This window comes from Myxine glutinosa, chromosome 8, assembly GCF_964187855.1.
Source record: "Myxine glutinosa chromosome 8, kmMyxGlut1.1, whole genome shotgun sequence".
Classification (NCBI taxonomy): Eukaryota; Metazoa; Chordata; class Myxini; order Myxiniformes; family Myxinidae; genus Myxine; species Myxine glutinosa.
In genome coordinates, this window is record NC_136268.1 from 121,834,255 (window position 1) to 121,856,521 (window position 22,267).

At 45.6% G+C, this 22,267-nt stretch overlaps 1 protein-coding gene across 1 annotated transcript in view; it reads right to left on the minus strand.

Moving 5' to 3' along the window:
• Positions 1-22,267, minus strand: part of LOC144893328 (ubiquitin carboxyl-terminal hydrolase 14-like) — a 159,650-nt gene that overhangs the window by 9,583 nt on the left and 127,800 nt on the right. The window contains exons 9-11 of the mRNA XM_078783720.1: positions 9,528-9,593; positions 5,501-5,587; positions 3,547-3,669 (exon numbers count right to left, since the gene is read on the minus strand). Of these exons, the coding sequence (XP_078639846.1) occupies positions 3,547-3,669; positions 5,501-5,587; positions 9,528-9,593 (276 nt within the window). The remainder of the gene's footprint in view (positions 1-3,546; positions 3,670-5,500; positions 5,588-9,527; positions 9,594-22,267) is intronic.

A 22,267-nucleotide genomic window follows, 5' to 3' on the forward strand; every position in this document is an offset into this window, starting at 1 on the left:
TGAGCAAAAGAGAGGGTGAAGAGAACAGAGAGAGGGAGTGAAAGAGCGGAAGAACAGGATTTTAGGACCCGTGGTCCCACGGGCTCTCTTGAGGGTGGACACACACTTGTTTTGGGCTTTGTGAAAGGAAATGAGATTTCCTTCCGTTGGATTTGCTTTCCAGGAGACGAAAGCAAGTTGTTTCTGGGCAACAGCCTCACCACAAGATTCCGTGTACCATGGACGGGAGGAAGGGTATGACGACTGAAGACGAGATGGGATAAATCTGTGCATGAGAGAGAGCAATTTACTTTTGAAGAATTCCCAGGATGAGTTGATGTCAGAGGCAGTAGAGATGGGAGACCAGTCCAGATGATTGATGGCTGCTTGAAGACAGTGCCACTCGTGCCCAGGTGGCCTGAGTGAAATGCCAGACTCGTCGACACTGAGGAGGCTCTCTGAGAATGGTCAAAGAGATGTCCACTTTAACAAGCACATGATCAGATGAGCCGAACGGAGCAGAAGAAGAGCAGCAGACATTTTCAGGGAAGTTAGTCATAACCAAGTCCAGAAGAGAAGATGCTCCGTTGACTGAGATCCGGGTCGGGAAATTGACAGATTGTGGAAGTCCCAGTGAGTCGCAGAGGTCCTTTGCTGTGGAGCCATGGCTGGTGAGAGAGGTACCCACACCCAGCCAACTGGCATGGTAACAATTGAAATCACCACATATGAGGAAGAGAGAGTTGGGATGGGTAGATAGAAGTTGGTCCATGTTATCAGACAGCGAGATGTAGATGGAGTCATCACTGTTTGGTGGACGGTACAACACACATATGAACAAAAGGTGGGAGCGAAGGGGAAGCCATAGCCAAAGGTATTCCTGGGGGTGAGGTGGAGAGAGGGCAGTGCAGGGCGAGTGAGGAAGAGAGTTTTTTATAAAGATAGCAACCCCCCCCCCCCCCCCCCTCCAGGACGAGGCTCAGGTCTATCATACCGGAGGAGGGAGTAACCTGGGAGAGATACCAAGGAATCAGAGACATCATGAAGGAGGAAAGTTTCTGTTAAGCAGATCACGTCTGGTTTGTCAGAAGCAACCTGTACGGAGAGATCAGTCAAGTTTGAACGAAGGCCCCGGATGTTTGAGGTCCATACCGTTAATGAAGAGGAAGGGGGAGCATTGGATACAGAACAGGGGGGGGGGGGGGAGGGGTAGGGTAAGATGTGGAAGAGGAGGAAGTGGTAGGGAGAGCTGTTGAAGGTGTCAGAGATTTCAGAATAGCTTGGAGAAAGGGAATAATGGGGTGGACAAAAGGTTTGATGGTGATTGGGTGAGGCACAGTGAGGTGTTATTTTGAGGAGGGGGAAGAGCGAGGCAGAAGGTTGGGGGAGATGAAGGTGAAAGTTGGAAGGGGGAAGAAGCGGGGAGGACGCTTTGAGGAGGAGGGGTGAGAGGGGAGGGGAGGAGCGAGGGAGAGTCTCGGAGGGGAGGGGTGTGGGGGGAGTTTAGGAGGGAAGGGGCAAGGGGGGAGATTTGAAAGGGATGGGTGATGGGGAAGATTTGGAGGGGAGGGGCAAGGGGGAAGATTTGAAAGAGATGGGTGATGGGGAAGATTTGGAGGGGAGGGGCAAGGGGGTAGATTTTTAGGGGAGGGGTGATGGGGAAGTTTTGGAGGGGAGGGGTGATGGGGACGGTTTAAATTTAAACCTGAGGTTTAAATAAGACAGGTTCCTCCAAGATCCTCTTTAACGATGTTCTAATCATTTGCACCTGAGCTGGTGCACATGAGTCTAATTTTCGGTATTTGAAGTAGTGATAAATGTATGGGTGTACTTACTTTTTCCACATGCGAAATTTGCATTTATGTTCATTTAAATTATACAATGGACTACAAAATGTAAATGAATGAAATATGAATGATCGTTTTAAGGCCATTTTCCCCACTAGAGCGGGGGTTAGCCTTGCGGTCCCCATGACAATCATGGTTCCCTGTTTGAGGCAATGTTTTTATTGCCGAATGCCCTTCCTGACGCCAACCCTTGGTCACGCTCTTACGATGCGCAGGGATACAGTGTGCCTATTCTGAATCGGGGTACACACCGTGATCATTCATCCCAGCAAGCTGGTACTCAATTTGCCGACCTCGGAAGGATGACAGGCTGAGTCAACCCCCCTGGCGTTAATTCAGCGATCGACCGGGATTCAAACCCAGGATCCTAGGATCCCAAGCCGGCACCCTGACCGCTAAGCCAACGCCAGGCTTTGTTATATTATGTAAATGTTTCATGATATTTGTTATATTATGTCACCTTTATCTATCAATATTGTTGAAATGAAGATCAAATAGCTGTATGTTGAAATATGTTGAAAAAGTCAAAACTTTACATGGGGTGTACTTACTTTTTCACGTGACTGTATTTGTAGCTGTGATGGAGGTGCTGGCTCAGAACGTAAAGGAGGGTTTACCGTGGGAGTTGTATGCACATGATCTGGTGTTGATTGCGGAAAGTATGGATGGACTGAAGGAAAAGATGAACAAGTGGAAGGAATGTATGGAGACAAAAGGTCTGAAGGTGAATATAGGAAAGACGAAGGTGATGGCAAGTGGTAAAGCATGTGGTGAGGTGGAAAGAACTGGGAAGTGGCCATGTGCTGTGTGCAGGAAGGGTGTCGGAGTGAACTCCATTCAATGTACAATGTGCGCTGAGTGGGTTCATCAAAAATGTAGTGGTCTGAGAGGGTCATTAACCAGTGTGGCAGCTACATTCAAATGTAAGGTGTGTACAGAGGGAGATGCAGATGGAGGAAATGTTGAGTTGGATCTTGGAGACGGCGTGAAGCTGGAAGGTGTGAAAACATTTTGCTACCTCGGAGACATGCTGAATGGAGAAGGTGGATCAGACTCGGCAACGGTTGCAAGAGTGAGTTGTGCATGGAAAACGTTTCGGGTACTGAGTGGCGTGCTGATGAGGAGGGGAGTGTCGTTGAAGCTGAAGGGAAAGGTGTATGCTGCATGTGTGAGAAGTGTTATGATATATGGGAGCGAGACATGGGTAATGAACGTAGAGCAGCAACAAAGGGTGGAAATGCGAATGGTTCGGTGGATGTGCGGAGTATCGTTGAGAGAGAGGAAGACAAATGATGAATTGCGAAAGATGATAGGAATAGAGCCTGTGATTGATGCTGTGAAGAGGAGCAGGTTGAGAAGGTTTGGTCATGTGTTGAGGAAGGATGAAAGTGACTGGTTGAGAAGAGTGATGGAAATGAATGTAGAAGGAAGTAGAGGACGGGGAAGACCGAGAAAGACTTGGCTGAAGATGGTGGAAGAAGAAATGCGGGCAAGGGGGTTAACAAGGAGAGATGCAGAAAATAGGGCAAAATGGAGAAGATTGTCATGGGGACCACAAGGCTAACCCCCGCTCTGGCAGGGAAAATGGCCTTAAAATGCATGTTGTTGTTGTTGTTGTTGGTGTGTATATACACACACATCTTTGACAGTTTGTGCAGACTAATTTAATAGGCTTGCGATCTATTTTACTGCACATTACCTTTCTAATCGCCAAACTTACTTGTTCCGTACACCCATTTGAATCCTGCTGCTTATGACAGGTCTTCCTGGATAGTGCCAGTATTGTTTGCCCGTCCTCTGTGCACATCTCTAACATGTCCAACCTTTGTGGCACCCTGTTGTCCTGTGGAAATTCATGAAGTACTGCATCATAAAAAAAAAACAATTGGAACAACCGAAAAACGTTGCGGCTCGATATCTCCGAAACTGCCCCATGGGAATTTTTTTTTTTAATGTGGTTCATTGTAACAAACCCCGCTTTAGGAATAAGTGTCGTTTATGATGATGTCATTGGTGCCTTAATTATGACGTTATCATTCGATAAGTACAACGCTTCGTACTATCAGTTTGAAATTTATTTGAGTGTGATCAATGCAACAATTAGAGAGAGAATGTTGTCTGCAAGAATGCAGACAATAACTGCAAATTCCCCACCGCTACCCTCCCCCAAGGTGTCCCCTAAGGTTCAGTTCTCGGTCCCCTCCTCTTCATCCTGTACCTGTTCCCCCTTGTTCACTTAATCCGTCGTCATGGTCTCCAATTCCACTGCTTTGCCGATGACATCCAGCTTTTCATTTCCACCAAGTCAATTTCCACCGTCACCCACTCTATCCTGACAAACTACATCACTGAAATAAAATCCTGGCTTCAAATCAACTTCCTTAAACTAAACTGTGATAAATCCGAAATAATCATTATTGGACCAAAAACGCTCACCAAATCCACCCACAACTTCACCCTCAACATCGACGGTATCCCAGTATCCACCTCCCCTCACATCCGGAATCTTGGCATCATCTTTGACCAAACCCTCTCCTTCGACAAACACACATCACCAAACAGATCACCAAGACAGCCTTCTTTCATCTGAAAAACATTGCCCGTCTCCGTCCATCCCTCTCCTCCACAGCTGCAGAAACCCTCATCCACGCCTTCATCACTTCCTATCTGGACTACTGCAACAGCCTCCTCTATGGTTCACCCTCAAATATCATCAATAAACTTCAATACATTCAGAACTCCGCTGCCCGTCTACTCACCCACTCCCGGGCCCGGGATCACATCACCCCCGTCCTTCACAAGCTCCACTGGCTCCCCATCTCCCAGAGAATCCAGTACAAAATCCTCCCCCTGACCTACAAAGCTCTCCATAACCTGGCCCCATCCTACCTGACTGACCTCCTCTCCAGACACGCTCCCACCCGCACCCTCCGCTCTGCTTGTGCCAACCTCCTGTCCACCCCCCCTGCCCCCCCCCCCATCCGGACCAAACTCAGATCCTGGGGGGATAGGGCCTTCTCCATCGCCGCTCCCACACTCTGGAACTCACTACCTCAAACCATCAGAGACTCCTCCTCACTCACCACATTCAAATCATCACTCAAGACCCACCTGTTCAACACCGCATTCAACCCCTGACCGTCTCTTCTCCTCCTTCCTTTCTGTTTGGTTATTTAATTATGTATTTTTGTCTTTTTTGTCTTTGTTTTACGTACTATGTCAAAGCGTCTTTGGGTTTCTTGAAAAGCGCTATACAAAATAAATGTATTATTATTATTATTATTATTAATATAAATGTATGACGTCATCGCTCACGTGGTCTGGCAGCCATATTATATCAAAGAAAGAAAAAAACCAGAAGTTTGCCTGATCTCATAAGTAAACAAATACTCTTAGTTGACTGTGCGGGGTAAGTATTCTATGAATGCCATCTACTCTGTCATATTTCCCAGTGCTGCATTTTCTTGTACGAGTATACTGTATTTTGTTTTTTTCAAACTTTTTTTTCTTTCTTGTTGGCAATTGCATAATATCACTATTTGGTATCAATATTCAGAAATTGTGCATGTTTATACTTTGCTTTGTTTTCTAATCACTTCAGGTAATTGTTGAACACAAACTTTACTGACTTCTGAATCAAAACAAGAAAGAAAAGTAAACTACTTTCTCTGTACCCTTTGGTTTGTAATCTCCGTTGTGGTTTCTTCTTCTGCCTCCAGCAGCTGCACAGAGAGGTAAGCTGGAAGACGACAGATGTTGCACTGATGGGGAAAAGTTTTGAGTAAACAAGCAGTCAAATGTCAGATACGATGATTTATCAGCTTGAATGCACCCGCTTCCATTATTCCTTCATAATGGGTATACACTGGATAAAGCATTTTATAGAGCATGTCCCTTGAGGGTTGTGTGGTATTTCTGTGCCACAAAACAAACCTTCATCTTATCAGATTCCGATGTACCATACTCTTTTACACAGCGTCGATGCTGCCGAAGCAGTTTCTTGGCAAGGGTTGTACTGGGTGGTTTGCCATTGCCTTCCCAGTAATATTTCGGGCAGGAATTTGGAATTTGTTCAGGGTGCCGGCAAAAGTTCACCTCTTCTTCATGAAGGACATGGTGGGATATTTAACATCCACCCACAAGTGCCCGGCAGAGGGAGACCCAGCAATGACATTTATGGTGTCTACCGATTGGCCAAAGCAACAGATATGGTGCAGTATAGCATGCAGTACCTACAGAAAGTCTACACCCCCTTTCATTTTTTTCACCTTTTGTTGCCTTATAGCTTGGAATTCAATTGCATTAAATCAGACTTTTCCACCTTTATTTACCTGGTGTTGGCTTAGCAGTTAGGGTGCTGGCTTGGGATCCGAGGATACTGGGTGTGAATCCCGGTCGATCACTGAATTAACGCCAGGAGGGTTGACTCAACCTGTCATCCTGCCGAGGTCGGAAAATTGAGTACCAGTTCATTGGCATTTCCATGTGTGTCGCAAGAGGTGACTAACAGGGTTGGTGGCAGGAAGGGCATCCGGCCATCAAACAAGTTAATTGGCCTCCACCTGTGTTAAATTGTAGTCATTCTGATGATTTCTCCACCTGTGTTAATTTGTAGTGATTTTGATTATTGCAGAATAAAATCAGCTGTTCCTGTAGGTTTCCTCTGCTGGGTAGTGCATTTCACAGCAAATAATCAATGATGAGCACCAAGGAGCTTTGAAACGACCTCTGGGATAAAGTTGTGGAAAAGCACAGATTAGGGGATGGATATAAAAATATTTTGCAGGCCTTTAATATCGCTTAGAGAACTGTCAAGACAATCATTAAACATAGGGGTAATACCCCTGGCGCTCACTTGGTAGAATAAACAGTATACTGCACTGACTAAGGGAATTTTCAACCAATTTCAATGGTTGCTGGAAGACAGGGCAGCATGTAGAATCATACCAACATAATCATTAGACATTAAACAATGTTAAGGTCTGTGTGGACTAATAACAATTATGGTAACGTGTAAAAAAAATAATTCTAGTGTGAATCCTGGCCATAATGCTTACAACCTCCTTATTAGTCCCCTACCGGTGTACACCGTAGGGGACTATAGGTTTGCACTCCGTCCCTCCGCCTGTCAGTCTGTCGGCCCGTCAGTCCGTCACGCAAAGAACAGCTTTCCGGACTTTTTTTCTACACTCTTAATGCTGATGATTTCAAACTTGGTACATGGTTTCCTCATGATAAGTTACAGATCAAGTTCGAACTTCACGACGTTTCGATCATTTTTGACAAAGTTATGGCACTTTGAACTTTGGTAATTTCCCCAACAGTTTTCCGGACTATAATTTGGAGTGCGGTAAGTCAAAGCTGTTAATATTCCTTGTGTACAATATGCTGTAATCGTGGACTGTTCTTTAAAATGCTTTCCTAGAATAAGCATCAAGTCATAAACGCTTTTACTGAATTTTTTTCCCATTAACACAATTCTTCATATCAGGCAAGAATACGTGGAATTCACATAGTTTACCAATAAATCAACAATACATCGAGGGAGGTTGGAGTGTCACTTTACCATGTGCTTCTGTGCGTATAATCTGCGTGAATACTTCTTTAAATATGTATCTGATACTCTGCCCTCTTCGCAGTATATACAGTATGCGTCAGAAGTAACCTAGCTTCTACGGTCCACGGATAACCCGGTCAGGATAACCCGGTCAGGATAACCCGGTCTCACATCATCCGCGCCCACATTCAACCGTGCATAAATTTGCATATTTAATGAGGTTCGTCTGTCACACTTTGGTTTCCGTGCGATAACTCCACCAAATATTGGCTGATTTCAACAACATTTTTTACACACGTGTCTCGGCATCACTCGGATCAAGTTTGAAAACCAGCATCAACTGGTGGAACAACTCGGTTTTCTTTGTAATGACGCTTTAAAATTCGCCCATATCAGCTAAAGAATGGTTTATAGTTTTGGATTGAACACTTATCAACGAGGCGAGGCGTGTACACCGGAGTCCCCTACGGTAGGGGACATGTATTGCAGCGCAATACTCAGAATACTTGTTAATTTATGTTCATTCATGTGTTTCGTAAAGACAATGGGTTTAGGGGAATCAATTCAAAATAAAAGGGTCAAGGAAGACGTTGTATTATTGCCCTTTCGGGCCTTTATTACTTCCAAAATCGAAGATTTTTCAAGTATATTGGTCGGTTGCGTTTGTGGTTCTGTCTGTTTGTTTGTCACCGGCCTACAGGTCACAATTCGAAACCGATCGTCACGAAACTTCACCAAGTTGTATAGGTCGTCCCAATTGAGAATCTTATTGTTTTTGGGGTCAAAAGGTCAACATAGGCCAAAGGTCACCAACTTTACCAAATTTCTAAAATCCTCAATTTTCATCTGATTGACTTGAAATTTGAAGAGGACTTGCATATCTGGTCACTGAATTCAACCACCAAGTATATTTGAGGTCAACATAGGCCAAAAGGTCAACATAGGCCAAATTTGTAAAATCCTCAATTTTCAGCCGATTGACTTGAAATTTGAAGAGAACTTGCATATATGGTCAATGAATTCAACCACCAAATATTTTTGAGGTCAACATTGGCCAAAAGGTCAACATTGGCCAAAAGGTCAACATCAGCCAGATTTCTAAAATCCTCAATTTTCATCCAATTGATTTGAAATTTGAAGATGACTTGCATATCTGGTCACTGAATTCAACCACAAATTATATTTTAGGTGAACATAGACCCAAAGGTCAACATTGGCTGAATTTCTAAAATCACTAATTTTCATTTGATTGACTTGAAATTCGAAGAGGATTTACATATATGGTCACTGAATTCAACGACCAACTATTTTTGAGGTCAACATAGGCCAAGTTTTTGAAATCCTCAATTTTCATCCGATTGACTTGAAAATTGAACAGCATTTGCACATTGAGTCACTAAATAGGAAAACTAAATATTTTTGAGGTCAAAAGGTCAAAGGACAACCTTACAAAATCATTTTTCATATGAAAAATCCACTTTTCTTCTTGTTGACCCGAGCTTTGATTAAGATTGTCAATTTTAATCTTGATGAAATTGACAATTTGCTGTGTGAATGGAATTTTTTTTTCTTGTCGGTGGGGGGCGGATTTTGCAAGTAGCGTGCTCCGCATGACGTCTTCTTGTTATCTTGTTAGTCTGACAACTGGGATACCATGATAAGATATAAGTGATAGAATATGAGCCAGGAGTAATAAAAAAAGTTTTTGATTTGCTTTCATAATTCACTGTGTCGATTACACCCATTTATTGTTGTCAATAATGATATTCATTTTTGTTTGATTCATGTCCACTATTGCATTGAATTGCCCATAAAGAGCTTGTGGCACATTTTTCTCCACAGGCTAATGAAAGAAAATAGTAAAGATTGCCATTGTTAACAAGGAAAATTAATTGTAGGCAAAATTAAATTGATAATTACAAATTCATTTAACTTTTAACCCTTTCATCATTTCGTCGTCCTCAAAATGATAACTCTTGCATTAAAAAATCAATTGAAATTGGGAGGATTATTAAAGGATCAGAATCATTGTATGAGCTTGAAAGAGATTTACTTATTGTGTATCTTTACAAAGGAACACAATTGGCAAGGGCAATGTGATTTCCACACATTTAAATATGTGATCCAATTTTTTAATAACTTACCTTCTTTGTATAAATAGCAGCCCTTTTCAGTGTCTCAGAGTAGCGTACTGTCTCTTCCATCAGGCCCTAATAGGGAGAGTGACATGTATGCAACTGTGAGTTATAGTATTGTTATGAATGAATAGTTCTGTGTCATTATGTTCATTCATTCATTTCTCCAAACTATAGCAATTAAAACATAGATCCCTCCATATTATGAGTGAATACATAAACAGAAAGCGGTGTGTGTGTATGTGTGTGCAGGTGTGTATTAGTGTTTGTGTATTTATATATACACTGTTGGCCATAAAGATGGAATAAAATATTTTTGACATGATTCCACAGTTTCTTTGGTATTTGACAGTTTACGTGTAAACAAAAGGGTAATTGAGTGATTACATAACGTTTCCCCATTACACAGGTGATATGATAACATTGAAAAAATGTGTATTATGTAATAATTTTTTTTGTTAGGGACTATAAAAGCCCATGCATGTGATATTCTGTCCCTTTCCCTGATTCAACACTGTGTTAAACGAGGCTGGTTTTTTTTCGAGTTCCTTGTACCGTTTGCAAGAAAAATCGGTAGAGACGTTCCCTGGGCTATGCCTGGTCCAACGGAACCAGCAATACGCGAGAGAGTGGTAGCACTGCGGCAGGAGGGCTACAAACAGAGTGATATCGCAGATGTCGTCGGGATATCACAGAGTACAGTCTGTAAGATCCTGAAACGTCAACGTGAGGCGGGGAATGTGTGGCCGCGGAAACCTCCAGGACATCCAAGATTAACCACGAGACGAGATGATCGCCAACTGTTGAATCTCTGCCACAGAAACCAGAAAATGCCGACGAGTCGTCTTCGTCGCTTGTGGAGGAGACATCATGGGATCCACGTTTCCCGGTCAACCGTTAATCGGAGATTGCTCCAACATGGTTACCCAGCACGACGGTTGACTAAATGTCCACGCCTGGCTGTTCGCCACAGAGTTGCTCGTCTTCGCTGGGCTAGGGAGCACAGAAGGCTTCATCCTGGACACTGGCGACATGTTGTCTTCACGGACGAGAGCCGCTACATCCTTGACCGTACAGATGGGAGACAACGAGTTCGTCGATTACCCGGGGAGAACCTTCGTGATGACTGCATCCACGAGACGACTCAAGGTGGTGGCGGCTCAGTGATGATATGGGCCGGCATCCATTATGGAGGGAAAACGCCAATGGTGGTTCCAGACGGAAACGTCAACACCGTCGTGTACCGGGATATCTTGGAGTACCACTGCCTTCCACATGCAAGACGAGTGTATGGACACAATTTCCGACTGCAGGACGACAACGCTAGACCGCACAGGGCCGCTGCAGTAAGGGAATTCCTTGAGGCAGAGGGCGTGGAGCAGTTGCCATGGCCAGCTTGCTCGCCGGATATGAACCCCATAGAGCATGCATGGGATGCATCAACGACAGAGATGTTATTCCTCAAACTTTGCAGGAGTTGGCCGACGCTCTGAGGGAAGAATGGGATGCTATGCCTGTTGACATCGTCAACAAGCTAGTGGACAGCATGCCACGACGTCTGCACGCCCCGATTCGTGCCAGGGGTGGACATACCCGCTATTAGTGACTGAGTAACAACAAGGACTCTACTGTGATGCAAATTGATCCATGAAATCACCCCAAAAAATGTTATCTGGAAAACTGACAGAGATTAAAAAGAAATGTGTCATGATCCTTAATTTACTGTCTATTGTCGTCATTGTCGTTTTACGCTCAAGACACCAACCGATTAGGACTGATAATTCATAAAAATCACTGTCAAATGTGCGTAAGAGACAGAATAATAAAGAAAAGTGGTTATATGCACCATAAATGCCAATGGTAATTTAGATTGAAATAATGATGCTATGAAAATTTGTTGAAAAAAAAATATTCCATCTTTATGGCCAACAGTGTATATATATATATATATATATATATATATATATATATATATATATATATATATATATATATATATATATATATATATATATATATATTGTTGCGGTTTTGCAAGAAAGGCAAACCCCCTATAGTTAATTGCACGACAACATGTAGCCTGGAGTAGTCATTTCTTATTAAATGTAAAGATTAGCTCCCCTCCCAATGTTTAGTAATCCACGCCAATATGCGTTGAGTTAGGCAGGATTTCAAACCTCCGTGTGGTTGAGGGAAGACGTTTTCAAGTGCAGGGAGGCGTGGTTAAAAGAACAGGCCATGTAACCAGCAGGTGACCAATCAGGTCGAGCCTATGTCACCAGCGAGCGACCAATTGGGGGTCGTGGACACGTTACCGGCAGGCGACCAATGGGGGGTTGTAAAACCTCCCCGAATGAGAGAGGGAAGGAGGAAAAAACCTTCCCAGCTGGAGGCAGCGCTGAATGACCGCACGTGACCAACCTCGGCCAATGGGAGGCCGTGGAACCTTCTTGAAGAACATTACACCCGATAAAGATCCGTGCCCATCATCATTCGAGCTCTCTCCCGACAATCATCTTGAACCTGGCTGTCCGACGTGCTGGTTCGTCTTTCCTGTGCTGCAATTCATCCGAGCTGGATCGTCGTTCGTGCGGACCTTCAAGCTACATGCCCTGAACGGCCGTGAGCTGCACACGGGAGCTGGGGGCCCCAGTCAGCGTCGGCACGTCCATCGCACGAATAACCCATGCAATTCATTCCGGTCTGTGTGTGAAGGTGCCTGTTGGGATTAGGCTCGGTAAGAATTGCTAAGTTAAGACTGCCTCTTGTCTCTTTGCCTTGTAAATAAAAGGCTGAACATTTGGTTCTTTTCAAACCTGTTTGTAACGACTTTTCCTTCATTGGCCTAGCATCGTCCGAAACCGAATTCGACGAGTCAATCAGGCCCATCAATCACGCAGGATAAAACTGCAATTCACCCCGCGCAAAACCGCTCGGGGCACTCTATCGGAATTGGGGGAGATTTCAATACCAGGCCTTTCTCGAGAACCAGGGGTGAATTTCTGGAGAATTTGGGGAGGTGAATTGCGTGTCCTTGAAGGTATCTGGGTTTTAGTGATCAGTATAACTCTTTGGCACGTGGCTGGGAGACTGGCGATTGAAGTTGCTTCGCAACCCACGGGGCGCGAGTTTCATCGCCGCCGACGGCCCAGTGGACTCGGAGTCTTTTTTTTTTTTTTGTTGTATACAAGATCGAGGCTTGTGAAAGAGCCAACATTAATCACACAAAAAGTCAAACCGACACAACCGACACATGAAACACCAAATAAGGGGAGTGGTAGACAAGATGGGGAGAGAGGGCGAAGGACACAAACACAACATTTGAGAGCAGGGACAACGAGAGAACTGTGGGAGGGAGAGGGCTTGGGGGGAGGTGGGAGAAGTATGAAACATATGGACACTGCAGGGACTTCCAGGAAAGAAGTTGGAATTTCGAAAACGTGTATCTGGGGTGAATTATTGGGGGTAGAAAAGATCAAGGTTTTGGATGGGGGAAGATAAGAGATGGTGGTGAACAGCTGTTTTAAAGACATGGAGGGAGGAGTGGGATTGAAGGGAGTGGGTGAGTTTGTTCCAGAGGCGGGGAAAAAGGGGAATAAAAGAGTGAAGGTGAGCAGAGAGCCTAGATTTTGGCGGTTTAACCATAAGAGGGTTGCTGGCAGATCTTGTGCGAGCTGAAGGAATATTTGGGGGACAAAGCACAGAGAGAGCTGGGGGAGCAAGGCCGGAGAGGAGTCGGTAGAAGACAGAAAGACCACCAACCTGCCTGCGGTGAGTGAGTGAAAGGCCCTCGGAGTTAGCTTCATCGCAGGAGATTCCAATGATTCTGGAAGCTTTGGTTTCAACACCGTGGAGTGGAGCTAGGTGTGAGGCAGGAGCACTGGCCCAGAGGGGCGTACAGTATTCCATTGAGCTGCGGATGAAAGCCTTGTATGTGGTGAGGAGCTCAGGTGTGCCAAAGAAGGACTTCGCACGACGGAGGATGCCCAGTCGGCGACTGGCTTTGGAGGCCAGTTTGGAAATGTGGTTTTCCCAAGAAAGGAATCTTTCACGTCTCTTCAAAGCTGTGCATGCGCGCACGCTTTCGAAGTGAATAAGTAACTTTTCACAATTGTGTTTTTGTCGTAATACCGGCTTTACCACAGGTCGAAACTTTATCTTTCTTTCGGTGTATATGTAACTATTGGTGTGTCTCTAATAGTATTCTTGGTGTTGGTTTTTCATACCTGTGTACAGAATACCTGTGTGTGTACCTGTGTACAGAATACCTGTGTACAGAATCGTACAGAATCGTCGGTACAGTTCGTGTCGCATATTCTGACGCCGAGCGTAGGACTAGTAGTAGGACGCTACCGTGTCTGCCCTTGGCTTGAGGCTTTGTTTCTGTCTCAGCGGTTTCTTCGATTGCGCTCGCAATTCCTTTCGATCTCTATTTTTCACGTTCCACGTTCGGTCTCTGTCTCTGTTTTCATCCCAACTCAAAAAAATTAAAAAAAAATTCTCTTCTCTGTTCTTATCCGTTTCGTTCTTATTTGTTCGTTCGTTCCTTGACCACGTTGTTCGTGATCACGTGTTCACGTCATTAAAAAATGTTTCATCTGTCCCCTGAACAATGGTATTCTGTCATTTACGATAATACCTTTTTGTTCTTGTTCTATAAAAGGATGCTTTCGACTTGCTCACCAAATCTATTCATTCCAAAAAAAAATTCCATCTCTTACAGCTACAGTGCCTCTTTCATTCATTCCCTAAACTCTCCAGAACTCCACCCATCCTTCAGCGTCCTCAAACGTATTTTTGACTCAAAGGTCGCAAGAAACTCATTTTGCAAGAAATGTTCGTTTCCCATTAATCGTACATTTTTCAAAATCCAATCTCACCCCTCCCCTCCAAATCTTCCCCATCACCCATCCCTTTCAAATCTTCCCCGTTGCCCCTCCCCTCCAAATGTTCCCCATCACCCATCCCTTTCAAATCTTCCCCCTTGCCCCTCCCCTCCAAATCTTCCCCATCACCCATCCCTTTCAGATCTCCCCCCTTGCCCCTTCCCTCCTAAACTCCCCCCACACCCCTCCCCTCTGAGACCCTCCTCACTCCTCCCCTCCTAGACTCCCCTCTCACCCCTCCTCCTCAAAGCGTCCTCCCTGCTTCTTCCCCCTTCCAACTCTTACCTTCATCTCCCTCAACCTTCTGCCTCACTCTTCCCCCTCCTCAAACAACACCTCACTGCACCTCACCCAATCACCATCAAACCTTTTGTCCGCCCCATTCTTCCCTTTCTCCAAGCTGCTCTGAAATCTGTGACACACCTTCAACAGCTCTCCCTACCTCTTCCTCCTCTTCCACATCATACCCTACCGCTCCCCCCCCCTGTTATATATCCGATGCTCCCCCTTCCTCTTCTTTAACAGTATGGACCTCAAACATCCGGGGCCTTCGCTCAAACTTGACTGATCTCTCCATACAGGTTGCTTCTGACAAACCAGACGTGATCTGCTTAACAGAAACTTTCCTCCTTCAGGATATCTCTGATTCCTTGGTATCTCTCCCAGGTTACTCCCTCCTCCGGTATGATAGACCTGAGCCTCGTCCTGGAGGGGGGGGGGGGGGGGGGTTGCTATCTTTATAAAAAACTCTCTTCCTCACTCGCCCTGCACTGCCCTCTCTCCACCTCACCCCCAGGAATACCTTTGGCTACGGCTTCCCCTTCACTCCCACCTTTTGTTCATATGTGTGTTGTACCGTCCACCAAACAGTGATGACTCCATCTACATCTCGCTGTCTGATAACATGGACCAACTTCTATCTACCCATCCCAACTCTCTCTTCCTCATATGTGGTGATTTCAATTGTCACCATGCCAGTTGGCTGGGTGTGGGTACCTCTCTCACCAGCCATGGCTTTTCAGCAAAGGACTTCTGTGACTCACTGGGACTGACACAATCTGTCAATTTCCCGACCCGGATCTCAATCAATGGAGCATCTTCTCTTCTGGACTTGGTTATGTCTAACTTCCCTGAAAATGTCTGCTGCTCTTCTTCTGCTCCAATCGGCTCATCTGATCATGTGCTTGTTAAAGTGGACATCTCTCTGACCATTCTCAGAGAGCCTCCTCAGCGTCGACGAGTCTGGCATTTCACTCAGGCCAACTGGCATGGTCTTCAAGCAGCCATCAATCATCTGGACTGGTCTCCCATCTCTACCGCCTCTGACATCAACTCATCCTGGGAATTCTTCCAAAGTATATTGCTCTCTCTCATGCACAGATTTATCCCATCTCGTCTTCAGTTGTCATACCCTTCCTCCCGTCCATGGTACACAGAATCTTGTGGTGAGGCTATTGCCCAGAAACAACTTGCTTTTGTCTCCTGGAAAGCAAATCCAACGGAAGGAAATCTCATTTCCTTTCACAAAGCCCGAAACAAGTGTGTGTCCACCCTCAGGAGAGCCAGGAAACAATATCTCTCCGTTCTCAGGACAGAACTCTCTTATCTGTCTCCCTCTTCCAAATCCTGGTGGCGTCTGGTCAAATCTGTTTCTGGTGTTTGTTCCCCCTCCATCCCCTCCCTCACCTCAAACGGCCACACGGCTGACTCCGCGCATGAAAAAGCTGAATGCCTCAACTCTGTGTTTGCCTCTAAATCTTGTGTCCCAAACCCATCCCTCTCTGTACCCACCGTACCCAGTCATACCCAGCTGCTCCTGGACTCTGTGTCCTTTCCTCCTGACAAGGTGGAAAAGTTTCTGTCAACCCTCGACTCTGATTCTGCAACTGGACCTGACGGCATCAGCCCACGGGTCCTAAAATCTTGTACTTCCGCTCTTTCACTCCCTCTCTCTGTTCTCTTCACACTCTCTTTTGCTCAAGGTCATCTGCCATCTGCTTGGAAATCTGCCAACATCACCGCTTTGCACAAAAAAGGTGCAAAAACAGATCCCAGCAACTACAGACCAATCAGCCTTCTCTCAATTATCAGTAAAGTCATGGAATCCATCATTGCTTCAGATATGAAATCTTTCCTCTTCTCCAATGGCTTGATCTCTGATCATCAATTTGGTTTCAGACCTGGTCACTCTACTCTGGACATGCTGCTACTGCTTTCTCACCAATGGATGGAGGTCCTAAATGCCAAACAGGAAATCAGAGCTGTCTCCCTTGACATATCACATGCCTTCGATACGGTCTGGCACCCAACTCTGCTTACCAAACTCTCCTCCTATGGTATCCATGGAAATCTCTACGCATGGCTTGCGGACTTCCTCTCTAGTCGTAGTCAACGTGTGGCCCTGAATGGATTTCTCTCATCGCCCCTTCCTGTTCTGGCTGGAGTTCCCCAAAGTAGTGTTCTGGGCCCTGTGCTTTTTCTGGTCTTCAACAATGATCTCTCCGACTCTCTTGAAAATCCTCTCTATCTCTTTGCTGATGACTCCACTCTCTGTCGCTCCATTCTTCATCCCTCAGATCGGCAGTCTGCAGCCTCCTCACTCTCTGCAGACGTGGACAAAATCACAGACTGGTCAAACAAGTGGAACATGTCTTTCAATCCTGACAAATCTCACACTCTTACTTTGCCTCTCCGAAAAGACGAACTGGACAACCCTCCCATCTACTTTCTGAATAATCCTCTCCAAGAAGTTCTGTCACTCAAACTTTTGGGTCTCACTATCTGCCATGATCTTTTTTTTTTCTTCTTTTTTTTTGTATACTGAATCGAGGCTCGTGAAAGAGCTGACATTTACTTCACAAACAAATCAACCAGACAAACAAAATATATAAAAAGGGGGAGCGGAAGACAAGATAATGGGGAGCACGCAAACACTTGAGAGCACACAACATTTAAGAGCAGGGAGATGTGTGGGAGGGAGAGGGCTTGGGGGGAGGAGGTGTGGGAAGGGGGGGGGGGTGGGAGAATTATAAAACACAAGGACACCAAGAATCTGTGGGTTTGGGACACATATTTTGAGGCAAACACAGAGGTCTTGCATTCGGCTTTGTCACGTGCGGTGTCAACTGTTTTGCCATTTGAGGTGAGGGTGGGGATGGAGGGGGAACAAACACCAGAAACGGATTTGACCAGACGCCACCAGGATTTGGAGGAAGGAGCCAGGTTTGAGAGTTCATTCTTGAGTGTGGAGAGATAGTGCTTCCTGGCACTCCTGAGGGTAGACCAACACTTGTTCCGAGCTTGGTGGAAGGAACTGAGATTGCCTTCAGTTGGATTTGCCTTCCAAGAGGCAAAGGCAAGTTGTTTCAGGGCAACTGCCTCACCACAAGATTCAGTGTACCATGGACGGGAGGAAGGGTAAGACAACTGAAGACGAGATGGGATAAATCTGTGCATTAGAGACAGAGAGCAGTTTGCTTTGGAGGAATTCCCAGGAAGAATTGATGTCAGAGGCAGTGGAGATGGGAGACCAATCCAGACGATTGATGGCTGCTTGAAGACCATGCCAGTCAGCCTGAGTGAAATGTCAGACTCGTCGGCGCTGAGGAGGCTCTCTGAGAATTGCCAGAGAGATGTCCACTTTAACAAGCACATGATCAGAAGAACCGATTGGAGCAGAAGAAGAGCAGCAGACATTTGCAGGGAAGTTTGTCATGACCAAGTCTAGAACAGAAGATACTCCATGGACTGAGATCCAGGTCGGGAAATTGACAGATTGTGTCAGTCCCAATGAGTCACAGAAGTCCTTTGCTGAGGTGCCATGACTGGTGAGAGAGGAACCCACACCCAGCCAGCTGGCATGATGACAGTTGAAATCACCACATATGAGGAAGAGAGAGTTGATAGAAGAGGAGTTGATAGGAGAGAGAGTAGGGGGGAGTTGATAGAAGTTGGTCCATATTATCAGACAACGAAATGTAGATGGAGTCATCACTGTTTGGAGGACGGTACAGAACACATATGAACAAAAGGTGGGAGCGGAGAGGAAGCCGTAGCCAGAGGTACTCCTGGGGGTGGGGTGGAGAGAGGACTGTGCAAGGAGAGTGACGAAGAGAGTTTTTGATAAAGATAGCAACCCCACCACCAGGACGAGGTTCAGGTCTATCATACCGGAGGAGGGAGTAACCAGGAAGAGATATTAAGGAATCAGAGACATCTTGAAGGAGAAACGTTTCTGTTTAGCAGATCAAGTCTGGATTGTCAGAAGCAACCTGAATGAAGAGATCAATCAGGTTTGAGTGAAGGCCCCAAATGTTTGATGTCCATATCGTTAATGAGGAGAGAGAGGGAGCATCAGGTGCAGGGGAGGGGAGGGGGGGGGTAGGGTCAGATGAAGGATGAGAGGGGGAGGTAGGAAGAGCAGTTGATAGTGTGTCATAGAATACAGAAGACTTACAAGAAAGGGAAGGATGAGGAGGACGAAGGGTTTGATGGTGATGGGATGAGGCACAGTGAGGACTGAGGGGTTCTTTGAGGAGGGGGCAGAGGAAAGTAAAAGGTTGGGGGAGGTGGAGGTATGAGATAGAAAGGAGATGAAGTGGGGCAAGGCAGCTTTAAGAAGGAGGTGGGAGGGGTGAGAACTGGAAAGGGATGGTAGGGGGGGGGGGGAGATTTGAAGGGGAGGGGTAGGGGGGAGTTTTGAAGCGGAGGGGTAGGGGGGAGTTTTGAAGCGGAGGGGTAGGGGGGAGATTTGAAGGGGAGGAGTTAGGGGGGAGTTTTGGAGGGGAGGGGCACGGGGGTAGTTTAGGAGGGGAGGGGCATGGGGGGAGTTTAGGAGGGGAGGGGCAATGGGGGAATTTAGGAGGGGAGGGGCAAAGGGGAAAATTTGGAGGGGAGGAGCAAGGGGGGAGTTTATAAAGTGGATGATTAATGAAAGACGAACATTGATAACAAATTGGGTTTATTGTGATTTTCAAGTTAGAGATCCGTTTAAGAACGATGGAGGAGGGGTGGAATGAATGTGAATTTAGAGCATGTCATCATTTAGTATTATAAGAGATTGAATATTTTTTTGAAGTGGAATGAGTTGGAGAGGAAATTGAAAAAAGCCTTTTAAATAGGAAGAAAAACAACGTGTTGTAATATACCACTGAATAAAACACTGCAGGGGAAAGTTTAAACATATTTAAACAGAAATGTGAAGAACAATCTAATATTCACAAAAATACCAACGTGGAGAGGGAGCCTCGAGGGACAACCACGAGTCACGTGAACAGGGCAAAAGATGTCAGCAAAAAGAACAGGGCAAAACAGATCTGGGGAATGGTGTGAAAATGGGGGTGAAATGGGGGAGAAACACGTGGTCGAAGAACGAACGAACGAAAAGAAGGAAATGTTTTTTTTTTGTTTGTTTTTTGTTAGTTAAGAATTTAAACAAGGAAGTATGGGGTGAAAAGATGGGAAAAGACTGAGAGAACGAGAGTAGAAGGACCACAATCAACCACTGAGAGAAAACAAGCCTCAAGGTAGGAATCTTCAAGAATGGGCCGCAATTTACCGCGGCACAAAATACTCGACTATTTAATGTACAAGTATGAAAGATTAGCACCGATAATCTTCCAAGGGACGCACTTTTGGTACACACACGTAAGATAAATACAGTTTCGACAAGAATACAATTGTGAACAATTACTTAACTTCGAGCGCGTGAAGATCGTGGACAGCTTCGAAAAACCGTGAACTCCCCGACCGAAACGGGAACCGGGGTCATAAACCCCCCCTTAGTATGTCTGAGGGGAAACAGGGTCATAACCCCCCCCCCCTTATAGTCTAGTAGGAAGACTAGGTCCCCCTGCACCCCCCGGAGATATACTTCTAATCAGTGTTTCTAGATTGGAAAAAATGTGTAGAAAATGACTAGCTATGGCCCCAAGCTGAAAAAATGTCCCACATACCATTTTTATGCAAATTACTGCTGCAAATTTTATGCAAAATTATGCAAATTTTATGCAAATTTTTGATGAGGAGTAGAGTTGAGGGGTCTTTGAGGGCTTCATCGAGGTGCTCTCGGTTGCAAGACTGGGTCATTCTGAGAAGCACAGCAGGGTCAGAGATCATGATGTTCTCCTCCTCAGTGAATCTCTCCATCAACAGCCTCTCCATTGCCTCACACACTGTTTTGAGGCAAAAGAGGGACTTTGCGTAGGCCTTTCCACTGAGAACACCTTTGAGAGATCCACTTGTTACTAGTTGTGCCTCAAAGAGAATCTCTGCATATCCAGAACCACGCATCTTGTGTCCAGTGAGCATCCCGATGTAGTTCATGGATGTGTGGAAGGGTCCAATCGTTACTACATGACTAGCAAATTCATTTGGCCAGCGCCAGATGATGGGAAGGGCTTTCATGCAGACACCCAGATCAAATGTATTCAGGACCCATCTCTGACCCACCTCAGCAGTTGCTGCCTCGGAACGCTTCAGTAGCTCACGAACAACTGCGTTGTCTGTGATCGGTCTGTGCCTGGTGCCTGCATGGCATGGCAATGGCCTGCAGCCTGTGCCTGGGCTAGGGGGTTTCACCTCTGCAACTGGTTCTCCCCCACCCAGCAAATCAACAGTCGACTACTGCACGCCTATCCACCAACCGATCACAGACAACGCAGTTGTTCGTGAGCTACTGAAGCGTTCCGAGGCAGCAACTGCTGAGGTGGGTCAGAGATGGGTCCTGAATACATTTGATCTGGGTGTCTGCATGAAAGCCCTTCCCATCATCTGGCGCTGGCCAAATGAATTTGCTAGTCATGTAGTAACGATTGGACCCTTCCACACATCCATGAACTACATCGGGATGCTCACTGGACACAAGATGCGTGGTTCTGGATATGCAGAGATTCTCTTTGAGGCACAACTAGTAACAAGTGGATCTCTCAAAGGTGTTCTCAGTGGAAAGGCCTACGCAAAGTCCCTCTTTTGCCTCAAAACAGTGTGTGAGGCAATGGAGAGGCTGTTGATGGAGAGATTCACTGAGGAGGAGAACATCATGATCTCTGACCCTGCTGTGCTTCTCAGAATGACCCAGTCTTGCAACCGAGAGCACCTCGATGAAGCCCTCAAAGACCCCTCAACTCTACTCCTCATCAAAAATTTGCATAAAATTTGCATAATTTTGCATAAAATTTGCAGCAGTAATTTGCATAAAAATGGTATGTGGGACATTTTTTCAGCTTGGGGCCATAGCTAGTCATTTTCTACACATTTTTTCCAATCTAGAAACACTGATTAGAAGTATATCTCCGGGGGGTGCAGGGGGACCTAGTCTTCCTACTAGACTATTAGTACGTCGCCAGATCTGGTATCCGCAACAATATATATATTTGTTGGTGCGGAGATATATATATTAGCCCTATTAGCCCTGATATATATATATTAGATATATATATTAGCCCAACAATATATATATTAGCCCTGTCCTTGGAGAGGTGCGGAGAGGTGCTCAGAGTGCCGCGAGATATATATATATACAGTGGAACCTTGACTTACGAGTGCCCCAACTTACGAGTTTTTCGAGATACGAGCCGTCGCTCGGGCGGTTTATTGATTTGAGATGCGAGCCGAGATCTGAGTTACGAGCTTTCGCCACCCGGTCACGTGGTTATCTTGCCGTGCAAGTACAGTATCTCTGCCGTATATCGCTGCATTTTGTTTTCGCATGTTGGTTATTTTGAGTTTATGCCAGCCGCCACCAGGTGGGTTCTGGTCACGTGGTTATCTTGCCGTGCAAGTACAGTATCTCTGCCGTATATCGCTGCATTTTTGTTTTCGCATGTTGGTTATTTTGAGTTTACGCCAGCCGCCACCAGGTGG